Source organism: Euprymna scolopes, chromosome 27 (assembly GCF_053919585.1).
Source record: "Euprymna scolopes isolate OS-2025 chromosome 27, ASM5391958v1, whole genome shotgun sequence".
Lineage (NCBI taxonomy): Eukaryota > Metazoa > Mollusca > Cephalopoda > Sepiida > Sepiolidae > Euprymna > Euprymna scolopes.
Window position 1 is genome coordinate 90609175 of NC_136508.1, and position 13022 is coordinate 90622196.

At 34.0% G+C, this 13022-nt stretch overlaps 1 protein-coding gene across 1 annotated transcript; it reads left to right on the forward strand.

The window, feature by feature from the left end:
• The first annotated feature begins 869 nt into the window (after positions 1-869).
• Positions 870-1556, forward strand: LOC145248738 (protein CFDP2-like). The gene has a single exon (XM_080110385.1). It carries the CDS (start codon positions 870-872, stop codon positions 1554-1556), a length of 687 nt encoding a protein of 228 aa, XP_079966511.1.
• The last annotated feature ends 11466 nt before the right edge of the window (positions 1557-13022 follow it).

Genomic DNA, 13022 nt, shown 5'->3' on the forward strand with positions numbered 1-13022 from the left:
ATATATATATGGGATGTAATGGGTTCTGCGGGGGGGTAGTACTTTTGATGTCCAGCATGCTGCTCCCTATCAAATAGGGTGGACGCACATCACTGGTCCCCACTCATCCCTAAATCTCTCACATGTTGGCTCCAAGCGCCATATCCCGGTAAACCGCTCCAGCTGGCGGGCAAAACCATGTGAGGGGGTGGTGTCTAACTTTGCACCACTGAGCGAATGAACTTCATACAAAGTCACCGGTCAGGACGGATGGGTTCCAAGAGAGCTCAAACAGTCAATATGTTCCTCGTACCTCCGGGGAAGGTTCTTGAGCCAGAGGCTAGGACAAGGACAGTCTGATATAAAACCTACGACCCAAGGACTTCACTGTCACCGTCCCACTTTGCTGGGCCATGACAGATGAACCACGGGTGTAATAGGTGGGACCAGTACCATGCAAGCTGCATCTCACCATAAAATTCCACTGCACAGGCTTGAAGGATATGTCCAAGTTCACTTGCTAACAACTCTACCAAGTCCTGTAGCGATGGGAAGGGGCGAAAACGACAGGTGGAAGATGATCACTGGAAGCCGCAGTCCAGATTCCTGCATACAGGCGATTCAGGATATTGGTCGCCTGATGTTGAACCTGGAGATGACAGCATCACTCGGCAGCACCCTGATTGACCAAGCAGCCTTATCTAGGGATAGCACTGCTTGCTCCACAAGGAGAGGGGCCTAGAAAAGGTGGCCTAAACAAAAAGCTCATTTCCCAGTTGGCTAGCCGTGGTCAACGGGCATGTGGTCGAAATTCAACAAGAAATGGAAGGTATGCACTCACCTGTAAGGGTGCAAAAGTACTGAAACTTGCATGCTGGAATATCAGAATCATGCATGACAAAGACAACAGTAACAGGCCAGAGCGTCTCTCTGCCTTGATTGCACTTGAACTGTCCAGACTGGATATAGATATCGCTGCCCTTAGCAAGGTTTGCTTTTCAGGGGAAGGCAGCCTTCAGGAACACGGTGCTGGATACACACTCTTCTGGTCAGGGAGGCCTGCAACAGAGGGGAATCACTCAGGCGTTGGCTCCATGATCAAAACATCCATCGCTTCCACACTAGAAAGCCTGCCAACTGGTCATTCTGACCGCATTATGTCCTTGCGCCTCCCACTAAAGAACAAGGAATATGCCACAATTCTCAGAGTGTATGCCCCAACTCTTCAAGCTAATTCTGAAGAAAAGGACAGATTCTACTCAGAGCTCCGCCATGTCCTGCGGCGCACTCCTCCAGCGGACAAGATGATTATCTTTGGCGACTTCAACGCCAGAGTGGGTCAAGACGCAGATGCCTGGAGGGGTGTGCTTGGCAGGCATGGCGTTGGAAACTGCAACGACAATGGGTGCTTACTGCTGGAGATTTGCATTGAGCTGCAACTTGCCATTACCAACAACATCTTCCAGCAAAAGGACAAGTTAAAGACAACCTGGATGCATCCTCGGTCCAGGCATTGGCACCTCATAGACTATATTCTAGTTCACCAAAGAGATCTCAGAGATGTCTTACATACCTGAGTGATGCCCAGCGCAGAATGCCATACTGATCACCGCCTAGTGCGTTGCAGAATCCGAATACGCCCTAAACCCATAACAAGGAAGGGAGGACCACCCAGAAAAAGTACAACCATAGCAGGCTACAATCAGACGAGGTAAAAGCCGTCTTCCAAGCAAGCTTGCAAAATAAATTTGAAAATGACAGTAGCCAAATAGACCCCTCACCTGAACTACTCTGGGATCAACTGAAAACAGCCATCCTGCAGACATCTGAAGAGGTCCTGGGATTCTCTACCAAAAAGAACCAGGACTGGTTTGATGAGAACAACATTGAAATAAATAACCTATTAGCAGAAAAGAGGGGCCCATCGGGCCCACCTGGCTCGACCATCCTGCCCATTGAGGAGAGCAGCCTTCCATCATAGCTGCAGTATCCTCCAGCAAAAGCTCAGAGGTATACAAAACGAGTGGTGGTCCAACCTCGCAATAAAAACTCAACAGTGCGCAGACACTGGTGACTATAAGGGCTTCTATGAAGCCCTCAAGTCAGTGTATGGCCCCACACACCGTGTCCAGATTCCTCTGCGCAGTGCAGACGGCCAGGTACTCCTCATGGACGTAACATCCATCCTGAGTCGTTGGTCAGAGTATTTTCAGACCCTGTTCGGAGCCGGCCGTACCATTCATGACTCAGCAATACTCTGTATTCCTCAGTTGCCAACTAAAATGGGATTGGATGAGCCTCCTTCCATGGAGGAACTCACTGAGGCCATTAGACATTTGAGGTGCGGCAAGGCCCCAGGAATTGATGGGATCCCTCCAGAGATCTGGAAATATGGAGGTCCCGAACTGCACATCAAGCTCCATGAACTCCTTGCCTGTTGTTGGGAGAAAGGAAAACTCCCACGGGACCTCCGCGACTCAGTCATCATTGCCTTATACAAAAACAAGGGGGAAAGATCGGCCTGCTCAAACTACCGGGGAATCACCCTGCTCTCTATCGCAGGTAAACTCCTTGCCCGTGTGCTCTTGCGCAGACTATCTATCGTGGAAGACCATCTCCCAGAAACCCAGTGTGGCTTCAGAGAAAACAGGGGCACAACAGACATGGTTTTCGTCCTCCGGCAACTCCAAGAGAAATGTCGAGAGCAGAACAGGGGACTTTACATTACGTTTGTGGACTTGACAAAGGCATTCGATACAGTGAGCAGAGAAGGGCTTTGGCTGATTATGGAGCGCCTCGACTGCCCCCCAAAACTCCTCCACATGATTATTCAGCTGCATGAGAATCAGAGCAGCCAAATCAGAGTGAACAACAACCTATCAGAACCCTTCCTCATCAACAACGGCGTGAAACAGGGATGCATCTTAGCACCGACTCTGTTCAGCATCTTCTTTAGCATGATGCTTAAACATGCAACCGAAGACCTTAACGACAATGCGATCTATATCCGATATCGCCTTGACGGCAGCTTGTTCAACCTCAGAAGGCTGCAAGCCCACACAAAGACTTTTGAGCATATGATTCGAGACCTCTTTGCCGATGATGCAGCCCTTGTTGCCCATACCGAAAGAACCCTGCAGCATCTCACATCCTGCTTCACAAAGGCTGCCCAGCTCTTTGGACTCAAGGTCAGCATGAAAAAGACAGAGGTCCTCCACCAACCCACTCCTCAGGAAGAGTACAACCCTCCTCACATCACCATAGGTGAAACCGAGCTAAAGACCAGTTCACCTACCTGGGATGCACTATCACCTCAGATGCAAAGCTCGACAAGGAAATCGATAACTGACTAGCCAAGGCGAACAGTGCTTTTGGCAGACTATACAACAGTCTGGCGGAATAAACACCTGAGGAAGAACACAAAAATCTGTCTACAGAGCCGTAGTACTGCCAACCCTTCTTTACGGCTCTGAGACATGGGTAACCTACTGCCATCACATACGACTCCTCGAGCATTTCCATCAGTGCTGTCTCCGCACCATCCTCAATGTACTCTGGTATGACTACATCACCAATGTTGAGGTCATCCAGCGGGCGAGAACCACCAGCATCGAGACTATGCTGCTAAAGTCACAACTGCGCTGGGCGGGGCACATCTCCAGAATGGAGGATCACCGACTGCCCAAGATAACTCTTTACGGCGAACTATCCACTGGCTCCCGTGATAGAGGAGTTCCGAAGTAACGTAACGGTGACTCTCTGGAGAAGTCACTTGAAACCTGCCACATTGACCAACGCCAGTGGTCTACTCTTGCTGCAGACCATGTCACCTGGCGACGCACAGTCCACCAGGCCGTCACCTCCTCTGAATTCTCTCACATAGAGATCCTGCGCAAAAGGCACTATGAGAGGAAGATTCGGGAAGTCTCAGCAACCGCACCTGATGGAACTTTTGAATGCAGCCGCTGTGGCCGAACCTGCTTTTCTCGCATTGGGCTCATCAGCCACAAACGTGCCTGCAGTTGACGTGGACAACCACCTTCAAAGAATCTTCGTTTGCGAAGTAAAGCCATTGATATACATGCATATATACATGTATATATAAATGTATGTATGTATATATATATATATATATATATATATATATATGTATATAAATGTATGCAAAAAAAATATTGTGATTTACTTGATTGCAATATAAGATAAGATGCAAAAAAAAATGGTGATTTTATTAATTGCAATATAAGATAAGATGCAAAAAAAATATTGTGAGTTACTTGATTCAACCTCTGTCCCATCGACGAGATGTTGCATCCCTCTGCCTGTTCTACAAATACTTCAATGGTGAATGCTCTGACGAACTGCAAACACTTGTACCTCCCCGACGTAACTACCCCCGACAAACCCGTCAAGCTACTAAGTCTCATCCCTTTACAGTAGAGATCCCTAGGTGCAAGAAAGCCTTTTACTCCAATAGTTTCTTCCCCAGAACTGCGGGTCTTTGGAACTCCCTTCAGGGATTCTGCTTTTCCAACTGCAATGATATGCAGAAGTTCAAGTGTAATGTTAACAAACATCTTTCTACTGATCTCCCTTCATAATGACCCCACTAATTAAGTCCCTGATAGTAGCCCCCTGCTTCAAAGTGGCACTGTGCCTTGTTTGAGGTGAAAATTGAATAAAAAAAATTAAAAAAAAAAAAAAAAAAGATAAGATGCAAAAAATATTGTGATTTACTTGATTGCAATATAAGATAAGATGCAAAAAAATATTGTGATTTACTTGATTGCAATATAAGATAAGATGCAAAAAAAATATTGTGATTTACTTGATTGCAATATAAGATAAGATGCAAAAAAATATTGTGATTTACTTGATTGCAATATAAGATAAGATGCAAAAAATATTGTGATTTACTTGATTGCAATATAAGATAAGATGCAAAAAATATTGTGATTTACTTGATTGCAATATAAGATAAGATGCAAAAAAATATTGTGATTTACTTGATTGCAATATAAGATAAGATGCAAAAAAAAATGTAATTTACTTAATTGCAATATAAGATAAGATGCAAAAAAAATATTGTGATTTACTTGATTGCAATATAAGATAAGATGCAAAAAAATATTGTGATTTACTTGATTGCAATATAAGATAAGATGCAAAAAAATATTGTGATTTACTTGATTGCAATATAAGATAAGATGCAAAAAAATATTGTGATTTACTTGATTGCAATATAAGATAAGATGCAAAAAAATATTGTGATTTACTTGATTGCAATATAAGATAAGATGCAAAAAAAAATATTGTGATTTACTTAATTGCAATATAAGATAAGATGCAAAAAATATTGTGATTTACTTGATTGCAATATAAGATAAGATGCAAAAAATATTGTGATTTACTTGATTGCAATATAAGATAAGATGCAAAAAATATTGTGATTTACTTGATTGCAATATAAGATAAGATGCAAAAAAATATTGTGATTTACTTGATTGCAATATAAGATAAGATGCAAAAAATATTGTGATTTACTTAATTGCAATATAAGATAAGATGCAAAAAAAAATATTGTGATTTACTTGATTGCAATATAAGATAAGATGCAAAAAATATTGTGATTTACTTGATTGCAATATAAGATAAGATGCAAAAAATATTGTGATTTACTTGATTGCAATATAAGATAAGATGCAAAAAAATATTGTGATTTACTTGATTGCAATATAAGATAAGATGCAAAAAAAAATGTAATTTACTTAATTGCAATATAAGATAAGATGCAAAAAAAATATTGTGATTTACTTGATTGCAATATAAGATAAGATGCAAAAAATATTGTGATTTACTTGATTGCAATATAAGATAAGATGCAAAAAATATTGTGATTTACTTGATTGCAATATAAGATAAGATGCAAAAAATATTGTGATTTACTTGATTGCAATATAAGATAAGATGCAAAAAAAAATATTGTGATTTACTTGATTGCAATATAAGATAAGATGCAAAAAAAAATGTAATTTACTTAATTGCAATATAAGATAAGATGCAAAAAAAATATTGTGATTTACTTGATTGCAATATAAGATAAGATGCAAAAAATATTGTGATTTACTTGATTGCAATATAAGATAAGATGCAAAAAATATTGTGATTTACTTGATTGCAATATAAGATAAGATGCAAAAAATATTGTGATTTACTTGATTGCAATATAAGATAAGATGCAAAAAAATATTGTGATTTACTTGATTGCAATATAAGATAAGATGCAAAAAAAAATATTGTGATTTACTTAATTGCAATATAAGATAAGATGCAAAAAATATTGTGATTTACTTGATTGCAATATAAGATAAGATGCAAAAAATATTGTGATTTACTTGATTGCAATATAAGATAAGATGCAAAAAATATTGTGATTTACTTGATTGCAATATAAGATAAGATGCAAAAAATATTGTGATTTACTTGATTGCAATATAAGATAAGATGCAAAAAAATATTGTGATTTACTTGATTGCAATATAAGATAAGATGCAAAAAATATTGTGATTTACTTAATTGCAATATAAGATAAGATGCAAAAAAAAATATTGTGATTTACTTGATTGCAATATAAGATAAGATGCAAAAAATATTGTGATTTACTTGATTGCAATATAAGATAAGATGCAAAAAATATTGTGATTTACTTGATTGCAATATAAGATAAGATGCAAAAAAATATTGTGATTTACTTGATTGCAATATAAGATAAGATGCAAAAAAATATTGTGATTTACTTGATTGCAATATAAGATAAGATGCAAAAAAATATTGTGATTTACTTGATTGCAATATAAGATAAGATGCAAAAAAAAATATTGTGATTTACTTAATTGCAATATAAGATAAGATGCAAAAAAATATTGTGATTTACTTGATTGCAATATAAGATAAGATGCAAAAAATATTGTGATTTACTTAATTGCAATATAAGAGGAGATGCAAAAAAAATATTGTGATTTACTTGATTGCAATATAAGATAAGATGCAAAAAAAAATGGTGATTTTATTAATTGCAATATAAGATAAGATGCAAAAAAATATTGTGATTTACTTGATTGCAATATAAGATAAGATGCAAAAAAAATATTGTGATTTACTTGATTGCAATATAAGATAAGATGCAAAAAAATATTGTGATTTACTTAATTGCAATATAAGATAAGATGCAAAAAAAATATTGTGATTTACTTGATTGCAATATAAGATAAGATGCAAAAAAATATTGTGATTTACTTAATTGCAATATAAGATAAGATGCAAAAAAAATATTGTGATTTACTTGATTGCAATATAAGATAAGATGCAAAAAAATATTGTGATTTACTTAATTGCAATATAAGATAAGATGCAAAAAAAATATTGTGATTTACTTGATTGCAATATAAGATAAGATGCAAAAAAATATTGTGATTTACTTAATTGCAATATAAGATAAGATGCAAAAAAAATATTGTGATTTACTTGATTGCAATATAAGATAAGATGCAAAAAATATTGTGATTTACTTAATTGCAATATAAGATAAGATGCAAAAAAATATTGTGATTTACTTGATTGCAATATAAGATAAGATGCAAAAAAATATTGTGATTTACTTGATTGCAATATAAGATAAGATGCAAAAAAATATTGTGATTTACTTGATTGCAATATAAGATAAGATGCAAAAAATATTGTGATTTACTTAATTGCAATATAAGATAAGATGCAAAAAAATATTGTGATTTACTTGATTGCAATATAAGATAAGATGCAAAAAATATTGTGATTTACTTAATTGCAATATAAGATATGATGCAAAAAAATATTGTGATTTACTTGATTGCAATATAAGATAAGATGCAAAAAAAATATTGTGATTTACTTGATTGCAATATAAGATAAGATGCAAAAAATATTGTGATTTACTTAATTGCAATATAAGATAAGATGCAAAAAAATATTGTGATTTACTTGATTGCAATATAAGATAAGATGCAAAAAAAATATTGTGATTTACTTGATTGCAATATAAGATAAGATGCAAAAAAATATTGTGATTTACTTGATTGTAATATAAGATAAGATGCAAAAAAAATAATGTGATTTACTTGATTGCAATATAAGATAAGATGCAAAAAAAAATAATGTGATTTACTTGATTGCAATATAAGATAAGATGCAAAAAATATTGTGATTTACTTAATTGCAATATAAGATAAGATGCAAAAAATATTGTGATTTACTTGATTGCAATATAAGATAAGATGCAAAAAAAATATTGTGATTTACTTGATTGCAATATAAGATAAGATGCAAAAAAATATTGTGATTTACTTGATTGCAATATAAGATAAGATGCAAAAAATATATTGTGATTTACTTGATTGCAATATAAGATAAGATGCAAAAAAATATTGTGATTTACTTGATTGCAATATAAGATAAGATGCAAAAAATATTGTGATTTACTTAATTGCAATATAAGATAAGATGCAAAAAAATAATGTGATGTACTTAATTGCAATCTATCCATACTTCTATAAATTCATTTTCTATTGTGTATATCGATATTCATATTAAAAATCCTCTTTTCTATTTATTTAATGTATTTATTTGCTTCCCCACCAAAACAAATTAGGTACAGGGCTGTTTTTAATGTGGGGGAGGGGTTACCCCTAAAGTAGGCAAAAAGGGGGCACTCTGGTTACCAAAAATAATAGTCCCGGTATAGAGGGTTTCCCCTCCATTGACTGGGACAAATTACCTTAAGTGCAGCATCTGCAGAACAGATACTACACTTTAAGATATTAAATCTTTTATTCATGTTAAAACTACATTGAAAATCAACAATGAACAAAAACCTTAGACACATGGCCAACTCAAAAGGGTGTATTGTGGGGGTCGTTGGTCATCCTTTTCACTCCAGAACTAAACAAAATCAAAAGTTTCTCCCAGCTTTTCTATATTTAAAAAGAAAATACAATTTTCGTATATATGGCTTGTGGAATTGAATTCACTAGCAAAAGATCCAGCTAATTTGCATATTCGTTTAAACATTCATTAGTTTTTTTTTCGGTTTTCTAATGGGATAATCATCTTTAGTTAACTATTATGTGTAATTATAATAATTCAGATATTCTACATGATTTATACTTGCATAATATTTGCACAAAAAGTTTATAGTAAACACAAAATTGTTTCCATATATATTTATGTATACGTATATATTTTTGTTTAACAAATTTTGCCTACCAAACTCCTAGAGTTTTTGATCTTATGACAGGAAACTTCATATATAAGGTATTTGAGTCCATGTAAAACTTTATATTTGTGTTTTAGCCCGGAAAAATTGGTGAAAAAGTGTGAAAATTAAAAAAATTAAACTTGCCAGATGAAGGTCGAACGCCAGCATTACGAATGCAAAAAGTAGTAGCTATTGGTTCATGTTTTAATTTTTAGCTTTTGTTTTCATAGCCCAGTCATTGCAAAATAATTAGTGAGCTGAACGTTTTGGTTCTGATTCTGGGTGGTGGCACATGAGTCTTTTTTTTTTCTTTTTTTTTTTTTTTTTAAATACTTTTTAAATCATTACTATATATTGCATTCAATCTATATATCTATAAAAGTGAAAATGTCTGTCTTTTCTCTATGGTAGTTAAGGAAAACTATTATACAGAAAGGCATTACTTTACATATTCACACTTTTTAATATATACATATGCACATAACCTTACGAACAGTACATAGGGCCCGAGCAAAGCCAGGTGGAATTGCTAGTCTATCTATCTATCTATAAATGTGTCTGTATCTGTCTGTCTGTGTATCTCTGTGTCTGTCTGTGTGGGTACATTTCCCTACGCAATAACTGTCAATTTTTAGTCTACAGACTCGAAATTTGATATACGGGGTACTGAGATTTGGGAAATTCGATGTGATCGGTTTTCGGCCAGAAATTTGGTGGTCAAAGTTATAAAAATTTATGGCTTTTTTTTTTTTTTTTTTTTTTTTGCTCAACATACACCTCACAACATCCGGGCAATGCCGGGCTAAAATGATAAACTATCTATCTATCTATATATCTATAAATGTGAACGTGTCTGTGTGTGTATCTGTGTGTCTGTGTGTCTGTGTACATTTCCCTACGCAATAACTCTGTCAATTTTTAGTCTACAGACTCGAAATTTGATATACAGGGTACTGAGATTTCGGAAAATCGATGTGATCGGTTTCGGCCAGAAATTTGGCTGTAAAGGAGGCAAACTTCAACAATTTGACCATTGAAAACTCTACCAAACTCCTCCGACAATTTTGGGTCTACACACTTGAAATTTTAGATATAGGTTCCTTGGACATGGATCTAACTTAATAACTTGATTTGAGCCCAAAACAATAAATTTTAAGGGGTCATAATAGGGGTCACAGTTAAAAAAAAATTTACCTCTGTGGTCAATTACTCAGACAATTTCTGGTCTAAATATTTGAAATTTTACATAAAGGGTATTCAGAGATAGGGCAAGCTTTTTCATCAGTTTGGGTTGAATATTTTTAGTTACCAACATATAAATGTATGTATGTATGTCTGTTTGCATGTGTGCCTAAAACTTTCAATAGAGGCGACGGATTTTACCAAGACAAATATCAAAAAATTGGCTAAAAACATTAATATCTTCACTTTTCACTAGGCACTTTTCTACAGGGAGAGGCGCCTTTTTCGCCGATATTTTTGAAAGATATCCTCTCCTTTCGATTGTCTAGCCTTAATGTAAGCATAAATCACTTCATGTTTGGTGGTGGTCATAACCACAAAGACGTCAGGTTTTTTTCCCCCCGTTCTTTTCTTCCTTCGCGGTACGGGTTCCAGCCTGCCTTCCTACTACCACTTTTTTTTTTTCTGCTCAGCATAAACATCCAAACACCCCAGCAACGCCGGGCTGAAATGCTAGTCTATCAATATATCTATAAAAGTGAATGTGTCTGTGTATGTCTGTCTGTCTACATCTCTACTACGCAATAACTCTGTCAATTTTAAGTCTACTGACTCGAAATTTGATATACAGGGTACTGAGATTTGAGAAAATCGATGTGATCGGTTTTCGGCCAGGAATTTGGCTGTAAAGGAGGCAAACTTCAACAATTTGACCATTGAAAACTCTACCAAACTCCTCCGACAATTTTGGGTCTAAACACTTGAAATTTTAGATATAGATTCCTTGGACATGTATCTAACTTAATAACTTGATTAGAGCCCAAAACAATAAATTTTAAGGGGTCATATTAGGGGTCAAAATGAAAAAATTGACCTTTTTTTTTTTTTGTTTTTGTTTTTTTTTTTTGGTGCTCAGCATACACTCCAAACACACGGGCAACGCCAGGCATCTATGCTAGTCTATTTGTATATCTATAAAAGTGAACGTGTCTGTGTATCTGTCTGTGTGTGTGTACATTTCCCTACGCAATAACTCTGTCAATTTTTAGTCTACAGACTCGAAATTTGATATACAGGGTACTGAGATTTCAGAAAATCGATGTGACCGGACCAGAAATTTCGTGATTAAGGGGTCAAAGTTCAACGAATTGACCTTTGAGAACTCTACCAAACTCCTCCGACAATTTCGGGTCTAAACACTTGAAATTCTAGATATAGGTTCCTTGGACATGGATCTAACTTAATTTAAGCCCAAAACAATAAATTTTAAGGGGTCATAATAGGGGTCAAAGTTAAAAAAATTGACCATTTTTTTTTTTTTTTTTTTTTTTTTTTTTTTTTGCTCAACATACACATCAAAACACCCGCGAAACGCTGGGCTGAACTGCAAGTATAAGAAAAGCAGATGTTACAGAAATATTGTGATTTACTTAGAAAAGCAGATGTTACAAAAATATTGTGATTTACTTAGAAAAGCAGATGTTAAAAAATTATCTGATTTACTTCATCAGAATATAAGAAAAAAAGAATATATATAATGATTTATTAATTGCAATATAAGAAATAAAGATAAAGATGTTACAAAATATTCTGATATACTAAATAAAGATGTTAAAAATATTGTGATTTATTAGTTGGAAAATAAGATGTTGAAAGAATATTCTAATTTGCTTAATTGCAATAAAAGAAAATAGGATGTTAAAAAATAGTGTGATTTATTAATTGTAATATAAGAAAAGAGGATGTTAAACAAATCTGCTCCATCTTATTTTTACTTAAGCATCTTATTTTTTAATATTGTAATATAAAAAAAATAAGATGCTGAAAAAATATTCTGATTTACTTAATTACAATAAAGGAAAATAAGATTTTGAAAAAATATTCTGATTTACTTAACTGCAATATAAGAATATAAGATGTTAAAAAATATTCTGATTTATAAATTGCAATATAAGTAAATAAGATGTTAACAAATATTCTAATAAATTTATTGAAATAAAAGAAAATAAGATGTTGAAAAATATTCTGATTTATTAATTGCTATAAAAGAAAATAAGATGTTAAAAAATATTCTGATTTACTAAATTACAAGAAAAGAAAATAAGATGTTAAAAAAAGTATTCTGATTTATTAATTACAAAGAAAAAACAGAAGACGTTAAAAAAATACTCTGATTAATTAATTCCAATAAAAGAGAATAAGATGTTAAAATATATTCGGAGTTATTAATTGTAATATGAGAAAATAAGATGTTAAAAAATAGTCTGATTTACATAATTGCAATGAAAGAAAATAAGATGCTAAAAGATAGTGTGATTTATTAATTGAAATAAAAGAAAATAAGATGTTAAAAATATTTTGATTTATTAGCTATAAAAGAAAAAAATAAGTAAAAATATTCTGATAAATTTATTGAAATAAAAGAAAATAAGATGTTACAAAAATATTCTGATTTACTTAATTGCAATATAAGAAAATAAGATGTTAAAAAATAGTGTGATTTATTAATTGCAATATAAGAAAAGACGATGTTAAACAAATCTGATTTACTTAATTACAATATAAAAAATAA

Excerpts from the sequence above, each read along its gene's own strand:
- LOC145248738 (XM_080110385.1), top strand. The coding sequence starts at position 870 with ATGCATGACAAAGACAACAGTAACAGGCCAGAGCGTCTCTCTGCCTTG.